The following is a 17,634-nucleotide window of genomic DNA, read 5'->3' as shown; positions in this document are numbered from 1 at the left end:
TGCGATCACTACAACATGACTTCTTGCTTATTAAAAAAAAACAATAACTTCTAATAGTTCCAAAGATTCCAGCCACGTAGCAAATAATTAAATCAGGACATCAGTTCAGATGGCCAACAGTACAAAGCCAAAGATAATACCAAAATTCATTTACATTCTTGATTTAGACCTAGAACAATGATGGGAATATAAATGCCAAAGAGCACCCCGAATGGCAGGATTCGCAGTAATTACAGAAGCAAAATGCTAGACACTCCGCCATACATCTAAAGTTGAGGGAACAAACCCAGATCTACACAAGAGAACGAGAAGTGAATTGTAATGTATCATCAGTTTGTTCTCTTGAATGATTACAGAGGTGGGCCCCCAGCATCTGAATAAGATCCACCCATTCCACCAGATCCTTCAGCCGATGCATCTAATTTGTCGCAACTACATTTATTTGAAACACGGTCTCCAATAGAAGTTCCAGATAGCGAAGCCAAGCTCATGGCAGCGATGCTGCTTGCAATAGCATCAACATCTCTTACTCCAGTGTAAAGACCCCGGCTTCCTGTAACAAATATATTTTGTTGTTCACCAGAATTTGTAAGAACAGCAGGCAAAACATCCATCAACTGATTGTTGGCTTGGCTTGAAGTACTAATGAGGAGCCGCAAGGTCTCCCTTGCACCCTTTTCCACCAAAGACTCGGTTTCAGCGATCAATGGACTTACAAGTTTTGGATGCAAAGGAGGAATTGTGGTTGTCATAGTTGGACCAGCACTAACAAGGTAGCCTTGGCCAGAAGAGCAAATATCAATGACTGGGATGTGCACAATTGGGTCACACATTAAAGGCGTGAAAGTTGGTATTTGCTGTGAACTAGGAATTGGTAAAAAGTGTGAACTAGGAATTGGTAAAAAGGTAGGGAAATCGAGTGATGGGACATCAGTTCGATCAAGAGCCGATGTGGGTGTCAAAAAGCTTGGTGGCGCTGACAACAGGGAAGAAAGTGATGGAAGACGAGGTATACCAACTGATGAGGAGGTAATTTGTGAAGGAACAACTGACTGCTGTGTACCTGGGGGGCACCAACAATAATACGGAGAAAAGAGTTGCGGACTGAGGGAAGGAACTTGAGACATGGCGCTCAAAGTTGGTGGGACAGCTAATTTCCCAAGAGATTCCAGCAAACTTGAGGTAGAAGATTCGCTACTCTTAATATCCAACAGTTTACCATTTTCATTTTGACGAGAGCCATATGCGTTGTCACCCACTGGTAAAACAGCAGCCAAGTTGTCAACAACTTGGAGATGGCAATCCCCACGGCGCCTCAGCTTTTCCCTTGCAGCATTTCTCAATGAAGATAAGCTTTTAGGTAATCCCTCTTTGAAGGAACCTGATCTTGGACTGAGGCTACCCTGATAGATATTCAACTTCGCTGATTGACTGCTGATGTGCCGATAACGCGGAGACTTTGTTGATAAGGGTACAGTTTGGGCACTTTGAGTGGCATCACAGAGATTCAGTGACGAATCAAGCGAAGGTGAAGCAGAGCATGGAGAATTTCCTTTTCCATTGCAGACTGCCGATCCCATCAGATAGGCATGGAGGTGAGTTGCAAAGCAATCAAGGCGTGACTCACTGATTCCAGTTAAAACAGCGACTGAGGGCCTCTTCTTGAGTAAATCTTTCATCTACAACAGAGGATAATAGTAAAATGGTCATCATCTGTGGCTAGCATTGAAATAAATAAAGCTGGCATTCTGCTCAGTAGTTTGGTGGGAGAGGTGGAAAAGGGAGGTTTCAAAAAGAGAGGGAATGGAGGGGAACAATTGTGGGTAGATTAATTCAAGTCCCCATGCTTGGGAGTTCTTTTAGGAGGACAAGGGAGTAATACTTAGAACAGGTGTATGAAAATTTTTAATTGTTGGCTATAATGTAAGGGGTGAACTGCAATTTTTTAAAGGGGGAACAGGTAAATAAAATATTAATAGAATGTCACCAATGTAAAAATAAAAAGCCAAGTGCAAAGATATACAAGACTGAGTGACGAAATTGAGATATAAAGAGTAGTTTTTTTTACTGGTGAAATACAATAAAGGTTATTTAAAACTAATAGTCTCCATTTGTCACCAATTTGGCTGAAACAGTGTTGGAGTTACTTTATTTTTTCCTTTGTTCTATTAAGAGCTGTAGGAACAGTTTTCTGAAGATGGAGTATTCCCCCCTTAAAAATAAATGCAAATAGTACAACATGCATTCTTGGTACAGAACCTAGTCAAAGTAAACAGTGCAGAAGTTAACAGGGCATGCAGTCATGATTGATGAAGTTGATGTACCTTCGCAAGTAATTCGATTCCCAACAGCTTGGATTTCTCTGAGCACCAAAAGTAAAAAACTCTGCTATCCGAGATCCTTATTTGGAAAGAACGACCAGAACTGTCGGCTGCAATTTCCTCAACTACTACGGCAGAAGACTGGGATTTGTTACTCAAGGAGAATAGTCTTTCCATTTGGCCATCGTCCCCGATGAATGAGAGGCGCAAATCAGATGTTGGCGAGAGCGTAAGATTTAAATCCCCCCTGCACAAGCATTAAAACACATGATTTAAAGACATTATATTGTGAAATCAGAAGCAAAATGAAATCCAAATCATCAAAGCACACACCTATTCGGGAGGATGTTTAGACCATTATTAAAAATAATGGCATCATGAATTATGAAAAATTAAAATCCAATAAACTCAGAAAATTATTTCACATGTATAATTCATACTATCAACACTTATATACCCATTCCTACTAATGGAGTCCAACCGCCAAAGACCACTACACTAGTCAGAGAGGATAGAAGCCTCACAAGCTCGGTATCTGCCATTCTCTAACATTACATAACAACATAGGCTGCCAACCACAGCCTTACCCCCGGCTACCAAAGTTTTAACGGTCAAACAAATCATCAGTTGTTTGCCAATATAAAACATCAAAAAGGGATGCCTAAGTAAAAATATTTAATTTCAAATCTATATCAAGGACAGGCTCTCCAAATCCAATGGAAAATTCCATAGTACTCACAACCAAATTTCAAAATTATAGTTCCAATGAAACTTTTTCAGGAAAACTCGTAGGCACAAAATGTACCCACACGCAGACACGCTCATTTTCCAAACCCCCCGCTAACAACCTCATACATTACACATTTTTCTTTACCACAATAGGTAAACAAACTAAAACTAAACTTGTGCTGGAATATATCTAAAGTGTGCTAATATTTGTGCATTTCTGGACTTTGCTACATTCACATGGCATGTCATATTAACAATAACTCATTCATGAAATGGAAAAAAAAATCCTCAACAGAAAGAAGTTAGTGAACAAATAAATAACGACATAAGAGTTATAAAAGTTCAGCCTTGAAAAGAAATAAAAAAATAACAATGTAGAGGGATACAATATAAAAACAAAGTACAATGACACTGCCACATGTACCATCAGTTTAATGGTTTGGGGAAAAAAGGAAAAGGCAAGGGGGAGGGGGGGTTGGGAAACTCTTCAAACTTCAAAGGCCATCAACTGTATATCACAACAAACAACATCATTAGGCAAACATAGCATCAAGAATATAAGCAAGACAATCCACACCAATTTCAACTCTAATTAAAATGTTGAATCCTACATATACAAAAGCAACAACAAAAACTAATATAATATAGGAGATGAAACTACCTTTACTTCCTCTTAATTCAGAGATAATACATCCACATTACCTACAAGTCAAAAGATACATTTATTTGCAAGCATGAACATATCACTATGCATAAGCTAAAACATCGAATCCTGCAACTTCTACCAGTCATAGCAACACATAAGTTTCTAGCAACATCTTATTTTACATAAGCCGAAATGATACCAAACAACCACAACAAACAAGACACTTTCACACAAAAAAAAAACCACTGTACAAAACATAAAGAACTAGATTTAATATTACAAAAACAACAATCGTCATCGACGAGAATAATACAGAATGATTCTCCAGATCAGACACCATAGGTCTCAACCATGAAAAAATCTATACGGAAAAAAATATCATAGATCTATCATGCATTCCTCAGATGCCAGATCAAAATAGTAATTCTGCAATGAATATATCAAGTATATACAGTTCTTTCAATCAAGTTCACGGGCAAAAAACGTACATGACCAAAAATAGTGATTCCTTAAAAGCCAATATGGTCACGACGACAATACAAGAACAGAGTATAGTATGTGGTAGTTCATCAACAATGGAAATCAAAATATCATTTACAATATCATAGTTCAACACTTAACATAAGCATATAGTGTGCTGAGGCAGAAGATAAAATTTGGGTTTAGAACTCATAAAATTTATCAAACTTTCTTTGCCAAATATAAGATTAATCAGAGTTATGTAAACAAACACAAAGGAATACTTCTTGGGAGGCACTGCATGGATATGGGGAATACCATCATCATACAGAAGTCCAGCTAGCAATGATATGAACACAAGAATATGCACATATATACGGACTGTTTAGAGAATACTGACCAAAGAACTAGACACAAAAATGGACACTAAACATACAGGTGCAACAACAAATGTGCCAAAAATCAATAACATCATGTCTATGATGTTGGCAACAAAGGGTATACAATTATGATAAGACACCAGCTTGCACTTGTTTGAACACGTTAGATGCATATGCAAGCAGATAAAGCTAGCAAGCCTAGAAAGCTTACAAAGACATATATATGTAAAATACATACTACGCAAACTTACTGGTACACTAGCAAGTGTGAAACCTCACAAACATTATGTATATAATCATATAGGCTGTGTGCATGAGTTTTTAGAATAATAATTGCATAAAGTCACAATTAGGCGACAGAAAACTGCAAAAAGAGGAGGGGATGCCGAAAAAAGAACCACAAGTCACTATTGCGGAACTTAACAAATCACAGCTTCAAATCTAAGAATATCAAAAGCATTCACACAATTTTCTTCACTTGAAGCAAAAATTGACAGGAAGTTGTGATAGAGAGAACTTTGAAAGAAGTAGACAGGTTGCTAGCAGAGAACATCAATTGATACCAAATAACAAAAACAGAAGACAAAATTGAGTTTGAAATATAAAAATTCACATAAATAACCACAGCAAGCAGCAGCAAGAGCTGAACCAAAAAACTGTATACATAAGAACAAAAAATCAGGTTAACACACAGGAACAACTGATTGAACAAATTCATATTGTTATGTTGTAACCAAAACAACTACAACAGATACCATGCAGACTCATAGAATCATAAATGTCTAACAGCATAATGAAGTCACACCGGGAGCAAAGAAAAGTATATTTGCGGAATTACAACGTACACTATGGCCCAGCATCTCATCACCAAGAGGACAGTTACATAACTACGCCTAAGAAAACTCACATAATCAGCACACAAGTAAAGAAAACTCACATAATCAGCACACAAGTAAACAAACCATCAGCTAACCACAAAAGTTCAATTACCTTGTAGGAGTTGGGCACAAAAGATTTCCTTGCTTGTTGATCTTTCCCACGCGGATGGAAACTAGAGGTATGCAAAAGCATCTGGCAAGCATACCAACTTCCGATGGTTCAAAGTGCTGTTTGCCAAAAGAAAACATGAAACCAATGAGCAAAAAAATTAGCACACTAACATAGGGAATATACATAATCATAAAGTAATAATAATATCATCCAATGAACATCCATGGACATCCCCACGAGGTGTGCAGAAAACTCTACTACATGAAAAGAAAACTATTTCACAAAAAGGAAAAAAATCCAGAACCACAACCCCGGTCTAACGAGACCTTGAATTGTAACATACCAAAAATAACTTCATTCATTTATTAATCATATAGAGTGAAAAGTGCAAAACATAGATTTCAGATTTAATATTGATATGCACCTGAATAAGATGTTCCAGCAAGCGATCTTCAGCCAAGCCACTAGAAACATTCATCTTCAACATAGGCTTTAATCTCTCATCCGCTCGACAAGCACCAATCACCTGAAAATCAAGAGCCTGAAGCCACTGCAAAACTGTATTTTCTCGATCATTTTGCTGAAGCAACAAATCACCATCCCCATGGCCAACAAAGATGTCCGTCAATCGCTCCGTTAGCCCAACCTCGCTCCTCGACCCACCACTCTCTCTCAGACTCCCATCAGATCGAACACTTGACGTCTCACCGCCACTAGAAATCGATGATGAGTCATCGCAATCCTCAACGTTGGACTGTTCAACGCCGTCATCATTGAATTCTTGCTTTCTAAGGTTCGACATGGCTAATCTCTCAAGCTCAACTCCAATTATATAAAAAAATATATATATATCAGCGCAAGTCGCAAAACCCTAGATCCTTCAAATCATCCACTAAAGCACCGATCAGATGGTTCGAAACCTCAGAAAGAAGACGAATCGCCGGAAAATTGGGTTGAAATTTGAAAATCTGGTCAGAGTATCGAAGATCAGATTGCTTTGTTAGAGAGATGAAGGAGCGAGAAAAACGAGTATGGCTAGAGAGAGAAAAAAAATCTTTCACAGGAAATCGTTTAGGTGGTTCTGGCAGGATAAGAAAAGGGATTTGTTATATACAACCTGGCGGACTTGAAAACGGTTCACAGATCGTGGTTTCGTGTTGTTCTCGATTCCGGGTTTAGGTTACACGGGTTCCACGTCAGTTTCCTTCGGTGGGTCCCATGCTAGATGGGGACAGAAGGAAAACGACATCGTAGATCTCCTCCACATCAGCAACGTAGCCGACTTCTAGGTTTTAGCCACGAATGGGAGGGTGAGGCCGGATGTGACTGTGAAGCTTATTGGATTGAAGGCGGTTTCACTTTTCTTTTCTTTTCTTTTCTTTTCTTTTTCTTTTTTTATTTAGTTATATTATGTATAATATTATAAAAAATTTAAATAATAATATCTTCTGATTTAAACTATAAAATTAAAATTTAATAATGTAATTTCTACTTATAAATATTTATAATGAAATAAACGTAATAGAAATTAAAAAACATTTTTCACATGGTGGACATGTAAAATATTTCTTGAACTCCAGATGTTGTCTAATTCGAAATCGATTTTTGTCACCTCTAAGTGTATTCAGCACATACCAAATAATAGTGATCGTAGAATCTCATGTTAAAAATATTGAAATGTAATAAAACTGACATTTAAAATTAGTAGGCTGCAAAAAATACTTAAGCTGATTCTATGGCGAAATGGGTCATTATAGACTGTAGATCATCCAGTAGCATTCCCATAGCTAACGAAAATGTTTAAGCATGAACATGGTGTTTTATAATGGAGGGATTGTTTTGCTTAAACAATTATTATTGTGTTAATTATCCCAACTAAACTGGTGAGAGTTGGACATAAAAGGAAAACTCAAAGTTAAGTACCAACCAACCAGTTATCATGGGCCCCATAATGAAAATAAATATATTGTTTTGTCGTACTCTGTGGCCCAACAGATTGCGGAAATTCATTGTCATTGGAGTACGAGAAACAGCATCTTCCACAGTGTGTTCGAATATTCAAGCTCAGAGGAGTTTTGAACATTTTTGTTTTGTTTTTTTTTTTGTAAAGTACTATAATTAAAGGCTTCCTGCCAAACTACAGTAACATTAAAAAAAGAAGAAATAATGTCAACCGTCAAAACTCTCCAACAATTCATCTGTCGAGTTCATCCCGAGACAGTGATTCGATGTTACACGATGTTAATCCAATATTTGTTTTTTCGACTTTATAATTCCTCCGATAAGATTTGTAAACCCTAGGAGAAAGGAGCCATTGGCTTAATGGTAGTCACTTCTAAGGATTTTGAATCCTGCCACAAGCTAGAAATAACAATATTAATAAAAATCAAGACCATTCAATAAAATAAAAGTCGACGCAAGAATTTCTTTCTTTTCTCCATGAAAAAGTCATAAGATGAATGTTCAGTAACTTGTAGTTTCGATTCAAAAAGTATAATTTTGATGAACATCAGTACCCGAGTTGCAGAACAGCCGTAGTAGCTATTCTGACCATCTGATGAACTGTTACAAGAGGCCTAAAAGTTTGAAATCACTTCTTCTTTTTGGGTTCTCCTGCATATTCATCTATTAGTGCATCAACATCTTTCCAGAAAAGGCCCTCCGCCAAAATTCCATCCTTGGTAAACCTGCAATATTGGGAGAGATTAGAAATGTGGTGTACATTTAACAGCACACACACACAAACATATATGTATATATATACATAGAGAGAGAGAGAGAGACCACTGAGTAACACTTGTGGTGAACTCTACTGGTTTCCCCGCTGAAATTGATTTGGGATCTGAACTAGCTATTGTAAGTGTGTAGAGATCAGAAAATCTTGGCAATCTTGAGGAGACCACCAAACCAGTACGCGTGAAGGATCCCTGCAGGAAAATTGCAGCTAACATGGTGAATAGAGCAGAAAACTATTTAAACGACGTAACTTTGCTTGTGGTTTCTGAGTAGCAAGGCAGGTTCTACATGCATAATCACATTGCTTGCTAACATTTGAGTCTCATTCCTTAAATTCAATAACTGAATTCCAAATTCATTCCAGCATTGAAATTATATTAACTAACTGAAACAGAATATGAACACATGTGAACAAAGAGCAACAGTATGTTTGATATTCACCAAGGGAAAAATCATAGCCCAACTCATAAGACGACTTCAATGAGGATTGCAAGAGAGATACAATCATGGCTTAATTATCTCTTCATCACCCATTTTTAAAAAAATAATTAAAACACAAATGAAAGTAAGAGAGGTGTGCTTTAAGCGAATTTGCATGACCATTGCACTTCTTTGACACAGTTCACTCAAGGCAAAAGCTTTTCCTTCAGTATCACCTTGCAATAGAACCAAGAATGGATGGTTTTAAAGGATGGTTTTATAATCATTCTTAACCACAAAAGCATAAATCAATGCATGATGTGTAGACGTGTTATCAGGCAAAGATAACTACTAAAGCAATTTACGCAGCTTGAAGGTATAGGCTACCTTACCTCAGGAGGATAAGTAAACAAGATCGCGTTCTTTTCCTTTGTGTAGATTATCAACTGCAATAATCCATTGAACACTACATATGTGCGCAAGTCAAGGACCAAACATACTAGAAATGTAAAGACTAATTATATCCAGTCAAAAGTACGCTTCCACAAATGCATAAAAATGGAGAAAACAAACAAAACATAACTATTAAATCATTTGGATCATTCAGTACCAATAAATATTAAGGCTTCAGTTATCCCCCACAATATTTTGATCATGCCCACTCCATCATATGTAGGTAAGATATAAACCCCAGCAAGACATCGAAAATCCAGTTTATGAAAAGTGACAAAACACATTGATCATTTCTACTGCAATATTACAATGTAATCATATCAAGAGAAATAATATTGTTTTAAAAAGAGACAAATAATCAAAAAGGATATAATGCGATGCAACCAATAAGAAAGTCCTTGTTCTCAGGGAACTTCTTCTTGTAAAACTGGGCAAAAAGAGCGATAATAATGATAACCAGCCCCAGAACCAACCTTACATTGCTCATCCTCATATCCTCGACAAATCCACGGGTCGTAAGAACCTTCAGAAATCAAAATTGAAAGAGCAAAAATATTCAATTGAATGTAAAGAAACGAGATATCAACAGATCTAAATTCGAGCGAGCAGAAAATTAGGATTTACCTCGGAGACGGACTCATCGAGGATGTGCTTGATGGAATGGTGATCGAGGAGATTGGCCTTCTTAGGGTTTTTAGCGGCCATATCTGATTTCTTTCGTACGTGAATTTGGGTGTCCGAATATAGAGCAGGGTGTTTGTGTGTAAGCAGTGAGAGTAATGAAGGAGACTCTGCGTTATCTTCGTCAATGCCGGGCCGACGATAGCAGATGGATTCTTGGGCCCGCTCATGGGTTGCCCATGTAGAGGCCCAGAAATTGAGATTAAATGATTAATAGCCTTCCAGGATTATGCTTGCAAACCCGGCCCATTAGGCCCAAGGTCAGTTGTCTGCCAATAAGGCCTTGACAGGTACCCTGTAAAACGACATACAATTTATTGAAGCAAATGGCAAAGTGTCCTGCAACTATCCAATACAGATTCCAGTGTTAATAGGATGATAGGATCTGATCAACTTATATCACAATCAAATTCACTTATTCCCTCTTATTTGACGGTACCATCCAATTAGCGCAGGCATCTGCTTAAATATGTTTATGGAAACAATTGGCGGGTAATCATGGATGCTTCAATCTCATTGTCTAATAACATCCTTGGTAAGCAACAACCGAGCACCTTTAACAAGTTCTTCCTTGATCATGAACAAAACAGCTGCAGCGAGGACACTTTGCACTATTTTCGTGCTCATTCCTTTGTAAAACCCATATAGCCCTTCATAGTGGATCATCTTCAGGATTGCATCCAACGTACCTAAATGGAATGGAATGAAGAAGAAACATCATAGAATGGACAAAACTTTATTCAAAGAAATTTCCAACATCATTAACAGAGATTTTTCTTCATGTCTACTATTTTGTCAAGTTAATCTTCTCATCAAAATCAATTATCTGCCTTCCCGTGTCTCATAAGACGAAGAATATGCTTTCAGTATCTCGTTAATATGCACTATGCAGTACAGTGATATTCTAAAATTCATGTTAAATGAAAGATTTCCCAAAAATTCAAACCTTTGTAATGATGCCTTTTGTCTCCTGTAGTAACTTGTTTTGCTTGAAGCCTTGACTGCATGGGCAAGGAGGACTAATGAGGAACCAAAAAAGTCATTGTGCAATAAAACTACTAATAGAAACATGCACTGTCTAATAAACCATTCTTTTGCGACCAGTCAGATTAAAGGATGAAATGCTATGTTCTGCCTGCATCAATTTTTCCAAGTCAAATCCATCAACATAATATTCAACCTAATCTACCACTCAAGTTCCAGGAAGCCTATCTACTTCAAAGTGCTAATTGGCCACTCTCTATCCATGATATCTGCAGCAATGACAGAGTACACACACATCATTGCTTCGAGCATGTGGTTCTTACGGATTTGGGGGCTCCGCAATTCCCTAGAGTTTACAATTCATATCCAATGGTGAAGAAAAAGTCATACAAATTTTAAAAATGAAAAAACAAAAATGTGGTGTGATGTGGTACATCTCTTAAGCCATTGGATTTCAACTGTAGACTCTACAATTTGAAACTAATTGCGGAGCCCCTAATCCGGTTCTTTGTAGGGGATATACTTCGTGCTGAAACAAATTTCCCCCAAGAAAGCCGTCACCAAAATTTTAAAGAATTTAACACCATGACAGAATATTATAAGGTGGAAGATAGATGAACATTTAGCTTTTGATCAACAAAGGCAGCTTAAACCATAATTATAAAGAATTTAACAATATGACCAAATATGAGAAGGTAAAAGAATAGATAAGAGTTCAGCTTTCCATTTGTGGAGAGAACTGGCGTACTCAATACATGTATTCATGTTTATTGAGTTGACTAAAGGAAAGAGAAGCCCTTCAAGAGCTTAATTGCAATGCTGGTCACATCTTAAGGTTAAGGTGCTTTCTAAATTTATGGTAGTTATCAACTGAACTCATGAAATTTACCTTTACAACCAGTAGAGGATATGTTACAACCGTAGCTCCAAGTTTTGCTAGGGCTCCAAGAAGAAAAATCTATCAAAATCAGCAAAAACATTTAGGTTAAAAAAAAATAACTAGACAGCTGACAGGTGATTTACTTCTCTCGAAATAAAAATCAGAAGGAAAAAACATAATGCACAAAACTGGAGGGAAGAAGTAAAAGCCAACCTCCAAAGCAGTGACCTCATTACTATTGTTCTTATGCAAGGCACGTCTTTTCTTCAGCTTCTTCAGCATAGTTTCATACAACATGAATTGCATTGAAGGATTACTGACCTAAAAGCATTTTCATGAACAAGTTAGTAATAACCCTTTTGCATATACATGATTCAGTTTCAACTTACCATGATCAATGTTGGGAATACACCTTTCCAAAACCCCCATAGTCCAGCTTCATCATAGACTTCTTGAATCTGTAAACATTTATGATTAAACAGTATTCCAGAAGACGAACACACGCTCATATCAAAGAAGGGCATATTTAACTCCATGAGAAGATATGTTAGCGAAAGAACCATGAAAATACTCCAAGTTTTAGCAATTATGAAAGAAACATGCTCCCAGCCAAAACCATGGATAAGCACTATGAAATATTATTTCATCAAATACCACAGATATGTAATGAAGGAATAGTAATATGGTAGCATGTTATCCTTTAACCTATCTATTTAAAGACAGATTTTTTTCACAAAAAAGTCTCCCGCACTGGATACTGTCTCTTGTTGCTGAATAATCAATTACATATTAGTAAATTACCAACAACCATTTCACTCCCAGATTTTGTTTACCATCTGCTTCTGAGAACAGGAGCAGCTGATCAATAGTGAATTTTTTTTTATGGTAATTCAGACACAGCTATCTCACAACAACAAAACTAGAAAACTATCACCAGTAAACTCTATAAAGAAGAACAACTCTTGTCCATACTTACTGCATGGTTAGTTTGAAATGGAGGAGACTCAACTGCAACAGGCACAAAATCATCTGAAACACTCGGTAAGTGACGTCCCTGAGCTTCGTTTGGGAGTCTTTTATGCGTCTGCGTGACCCAAATATATAGAGGACAACCAACTTTTCAGATGATATAGATAAGCAACATCTATGGTGAAATAAGTTGAAATCACATGAGTTATACAATTGGTTACTTGTCCCATCAACTTTTTTAGGCATCAAATAAAACCTGAAATGTGAGTCAGCATTTTACCTGCATGCGAGTGACGATGACCCATATGGGGTTTGTCAGCAGCACATTTACGCACCTTTCAAATAGTAGAGTAAGAAACAGGTGAATAAGTGATGTGAAGTCAAAACTCAGCTCATCGACATCAAACTTTAAAGATGATGTTCTCACTTCACACTTTATTACAAGCTTTTAACAACCCAGTACCAACTATTCCGGCAATCAGCTTCAAGGAGTAAAAGGTTTTACAGCCTTTTCTGTTGTCACTTGTTAGCAAATCAAAATCATGAAGCAGTCCAGGTTTTGAGAAAACTAAATTTATCTGACAGTAGTTTAACAACCAAAATGGTCATAAAAGTTGCTACACGAATACAAACTAACTCAAATCAGCTAAGTTGGGAAGAAAAAAAAATATAAGAGTCATGATAACTATTAGAAGCATGTTTTATGGCCAATGCACATTAGCACATCACACCAAAAATAAAATAAAATATCAATTTTCTTGCAAAAAAAAATCTTTTAAAAATGGCAAAAAACATCTAAAGAAAAAGAAAATTCAGGCCTTGCTAATATAGTAACTACAGTTTGAAAAGCGTAAAGAATAATAAGAAATCCCATAGGGACCACACAACTGAATGCCAATGGTTCCACCTCTAATCACGTTATGGGTTTTTTGTTTACATTACTTAAGGAGGATATTTAAAGAACAATGACAACTATAGGCAAATAAATCATAAATGTAAATCGAATTCAGAAACAAATAAAGAACAAAAACTGCCAGGAATCCTTAAAGAAAGCAATTAACTAGTTACCCAGCTAAAGCAGCCACCACAAGGGATGAAAGCATCCCAACTGATCCATCACCAAACCCCTTTTTCCTTCGTTGTAGTGCAGCAGCTTCAGCCCTACTCCTGAATATTTGATAGAAATAATAGTAAACACCCTGTTTCATAAGAGAAGACAAATTTTAAAACTAAATCAGAAGTTTCACAAGACGAGCTGATCCAAGTTTTCATTAAAGGCTGGATCACTTGTTAGTGCAAAGGAAGTTCAGCTTGGGGAGAAGATATGGGAGAACAGAGAAAAAAGAATATGGTTACCTAAGTAAGCAAACAATTTGACATCTTAATTAGATAAAGCAGTCCACATAAAAAATGAGAGGTATGACTTTAAGACTTTAAGTCGTTACCATCCTTATCTTATGTATACTTAGGCACTTAAAGCCTAAATCCTAAATCTTACAGGGTGCTTTTACAAGTTAGATTAACATATGCAGTTATGCACAACCTTACCGCATAGGATAAGGGTTTTATGGGACTCACTTTACCATGAGAGGAAAACAAACTATTGGGCTTTGATATTACGTCACAAAACTCATGCAACAGTAGCACATTTTCAGTCATGGACCACAACTAGTTACTCTAACCATTACAACATATCTATCAACAATCTCTGAAAAGACATATAGCATTCAGCATGAAATACATTTTACATAGTCACCAAAAAATCCACTGAACTTTTCATCCTAAATTTTCCTCCATATTGTTCTAACAAGCAAAACAGATCTGCAGAACATTAATCTAAAGTCTAAACCAATATTTCTTCCTGCCACATCGGAAGAGGAAAATTAAAGAATTGGCAATGTAAGAAACAGAGAGCTGAAACCCACCTGAGACGCAGCTGTACCAACTAAAGATGGCTTTAAGCCTCCGTACAACCGTCTCCATCCCTCATATTTAACAACCTGCAGATCAATCAAATAAACAAACGTTCCTAGAAATCTAAAATCTCTCAACGGCAGCAACCAAAAAAAAAAAACTATTGAGCTAAGAACCTGACACATTTGCTCAATTGTTCCAAGTTTCCTCCTCTCTTTCTTCAGATCACGCTCAGTTTGTTGACGAGTATTGACCTAAAAATCAAAATTTCGTAAACAACAAGAAAATGAACCGAACGGAAAATTTAACAAACTGTAGAAGTAAAGAGATCAAGAATCGCACAGTTTGGAGAGGATACGTGATGAGCTGAGCTATGATCCCTCCTCCGGCTCCGGCGAGTCCATTTATCAAGGCGTCCGACATCCTTTTTCCGGAGAAATACTTCGAGGTTTAAATTTTTCTCGAGAAAACGTGCAGAGGTTCTAGGAGGAAGACAGATCCAAGCTCGTGTGAGATAATTGACTCTGACTTTGGCGGTAGCAGAGTACTATGAACACGCGACGGCCATGGCACTCCCTATCAGAGAGAGACCCACCGTGTTTTTTATTCAGTTCGGTTGCTTCGTTCAAGAAATCAAGTGACGTTGCCTGGTATTCGTGATATTACCAATTTATCCTTGTTCAATATCATAATTTCCAATTTTTGTTCGTCGAGAAAGATAAATTTGGCTAACCTTCTTCAAGGGTAGGAAAGAGAATTTCGTAAAACACAAAATATTTCCAAGTTCATGCATTAATGATTTTTCTTTTTTTAATGCGCCAAATAAGTATGATTTTTAGTAGCCTCCCTCTTTGGTAAAGTCTATAACTCAATTTATAAGTTGGGTATACGTTGTCTTATAGATACACCCGAGTCACTAATTAAAATTGTAAAAAACTAAAGATGGTGTGTATCGGTTCATCAAGATTAAAAAAATTAAAAAAAAAAAAAACTCGCTTATCTCTATAAGAATTTACAAACTCATAAAAATAAGATTGATATTGAAGTCTGTTTTAAAATTTTTGAAAAGAATTAAGGATGGTGTGTATTGTCTCATCAGGATTCGAAACTTCGAATCCCCTACCCATTTAAAAAAGATTTTAAAAAATCTCTTATCTCTATAAGAATTTACGAGCTCATAGAAATAAGATTGAAATTGAAATCTGTTTTAAAACTTTTGTTTGTTAGTTTTTTTTTTCTTCCTATTTTCTTTTATTAAGATCATATTATTAACCATTTTAAATATTAATTTTTAATTTTATTTGTATAAAAATATCTTATAATTTATAAGTTTAAATTGTCAAAAAATATTTATCAACAAAATTATAAAATAATAAACTACGGTAAGATTTTTGTATATCTTTTAAACTAAATTTAAATATATTTTTTCACAGCTTATAAACTAGCTAGCGTCAGTTATAAGTTTTAATAAACACCTCAGAGCTTATAGTGAGCTTATTTTTCAAACTTATAAATTAGTTTATTTTGACAGTAAATAAATTCTATCAATCAGACAAATTCAACTGTTCACATCGATACTCATCACCTATCAGGTATTCGGGGGGAAAGGCGATCCAAGTATCTGGTTTACATGGACAAAGGCATGAACTTGGAAATATTTTGGACACTATTATCTGGTTTACATCGAAATAGAATTTGGACACTATTATGTGATTTACGAAAAAATTTACAGATATTTAAAATAATATTTGATATATCGCTATCTTATCTATGTAATTAACTAGTGTTAACGTCAGTTGTTGGGCGGGGCCCCCGAGATAATTCCACGTCATGGGGTCTTTATTATTATTATTTTATTAAAAAATAAAATCAGATCAAGCGTGTATTGGACTTGGACTATAGGTCCAGTGGAACCATGTGTTACGCTTGGGCCTAATCAGCCCATTTACTTTGTATCTCAAAGACACCATCTGGATGTATCAATATATATAAGGTTTAAGAATCTAACAAGCCCATTTACTTTGTTCGGAGATACAAATATGACGCAATCGGAAGTTGAAAACTCAAAGAGTTTTAGAAAAGAATCAAGATTCTTATTAAAGACAAAGTAAAAACTGTCTACAAAACCCTCCTAACGACATATATATATGAAGCGAGATTATCACATGCGGTATTATTTTACAGTATCATCTTACGGTTTGTGTTTTTAGCCGTTGGATGAGATTTCAAATATCAAGATAGAGACTGAAAGTCCCAAATCTCGACTCCAACGCCGTACTTCACCTACAAGTGAATTGCATCATCACCCACCCACTGATCTCGTCATCGGAAGCCACCCAAACAAGCGGCGGGAGTCTTCACTACATCACCATTTTGAGATCATTAAACATTATCTCTGTTTCCACAGTCACCATTTGGGAAGGAATCTATACAGCTCTGGGCGCTAATTGAACAATATATTGAACAAAATTGTGAACAAATCTCTCAAACCACATATGCGACCTTCTCTCGCAACTGACCCACATCTGTGACCTGATGGAGGTGGTCGGTCGGAGGTGGTCTTTCTGGCAGGTGTCTTCGGTTGGAGGTGGTCGATTGAGAGGAGGCTATGGCTGTCGGAGGTGATCGATTGAGAGGAGGCACTGCAGCTGGGAAACCGCATTGACGAGAGAGAAGTTAACATGAGAGACCGAGATCGAAAGAGAGAAGTTAACACGAGTGAACGCCTGACTTATGTTAACTGTGGGATTGATCCAACGATTCTTATTTGGTACCGCAAATTAATCCCGTAAATTGATACCGCATAAGAGCGGGACTCTATATATGAATAAGAAACCCTAATAAGTCTAGAAAACCGAATACTACTTGGAAACAAATAAAGAAATTCAAAAGAAACTAAAACACCTCCGTAAACAGGGAAAACGTCACTTTTCAGCCTTGATTAGAACTCTTCTACCGGGTTTAACCCGAAATTTCCTAGCTGAATTTCAATTCAGTCCTTAAAAAGATATTATGGGCCTCATAACTCCAAGCGGATCAAAAGTTACGGCCACTTTTAGATTTACCATTAAA

At 36.6% G+C, this 17,634-nt stretch overlaps 3 protein-coding genes across 4 annotated transcripts; all 3 read right to left on the bottom strand.

Annotated features, from left to right (window-relative positions):
- On the bottom strand, positions 1–6,613 carry LOC120013173. Its single transcript, XM_038864901.1, has 4 exons — positions 5,950–6,613; positions 5,526–5,641; positions 2,325–2,568; positions 1–1,679 (listed from the first exon to the last, which is right to left on the bottom strand). Exons 1-4 carry the CDS (start codon positions 6,325–6,327, stop codon positions 351–353), a joined length of 2,067 nt encoding a protein of 688 aa, XP_038720829.1. The 5' UTR covers positions 6,328–6,613; the 3' UTR covers positions 1–350.
- A 1,312-nt stretch (positions 6,614–7,925) lies between these two features.
- LOC120013176 (probable signal peptidase complex subunit 2) lies at positions 7,926–9,988 on the bottom strand. Its single transcript, XM_038864905.1, has 5 exons — positions 9,759–9,988; positions 9,506–9,657; positions 9,074–9,155; positions 8,310–8,452; positions 7,926–8,212 (listed from the first exon to the last, which is right to left on the bottom strand). Exons 1-5 carry the CDS (start codon positions 9,837–9,839, stop codon positions 8,116–8,118), a joined length of 555 nt encoding a protein of 184 aa, XP_038720833.1. The 5' UTR covers positions 9,840–9,988; the 3' UTR covers positions 7,926–8,115.
- Positions 9,989–10,106: 118 nt separating this feature from the next.
- Positions 10,107–15,178, bottom strand: LOC120013174 (peroxisomal nicotinamide adenine dinucleotide carrier). 2 transcript variants are annotated; one of them, XM_038864903.1, is made up of 11 exons: positions 14,905–15,177; positions 14,739–14,816; positions 14,574–14,648; positions 13,717–13,847; positions 12,929–12,983; positions 12,656–12,763; positions 12,069–12,137; positions 11,893–12,000; positions 11,689–11,757; positions 10,762–10,816; positions 10,107–10,504 (listed from the first exon to the last, which is right to left on the bottom strand). In XM_038864903.1, exons 1-11 carry the CDS (start codon positions 14,983–14,985, stop codon positions 10,329–10,331), a joined length of 1,005 nt encoding a protein of 334 aa, XP_038720831.1. In that variant the 5' UTR covers positions 14,986–15,177; the 3' UTR covers positions 10,107–10,328. The 2 variants fall into 2 exon arrangements, with proteins under 2 accessions (XP_038720831.1, XP_038720830.1); XM_038864902.1 differs by having other exon boundaries at positions 14,574–14,816; positions 14,905–15,178.
- Positions 15,179–17,634: the final 2,456 nt, after the last annotated feature.

Source organism: Tripterygium wilfordii, chromosome 13 (assembly GCF_013401445.1).
Source record: "Tripterygium wilfordii isolate XIE 37 chromosome 13, ASM1340144v1, whole genome shotgun sequence".
Classification (NCBI taxonomy): domain Eukaryota; kingdom Viridiplantae; phylum Streptophyta; class Magnoliopsida; order Celastrales; family Celastraceae; genus Tripterygium; species Tripterygium wilfordii.
The sequence above is the reverse complement of the archived record's forward strand: the minus strand, read 5'-3'. Positions and strand labels throughout refer to the sequence as shown.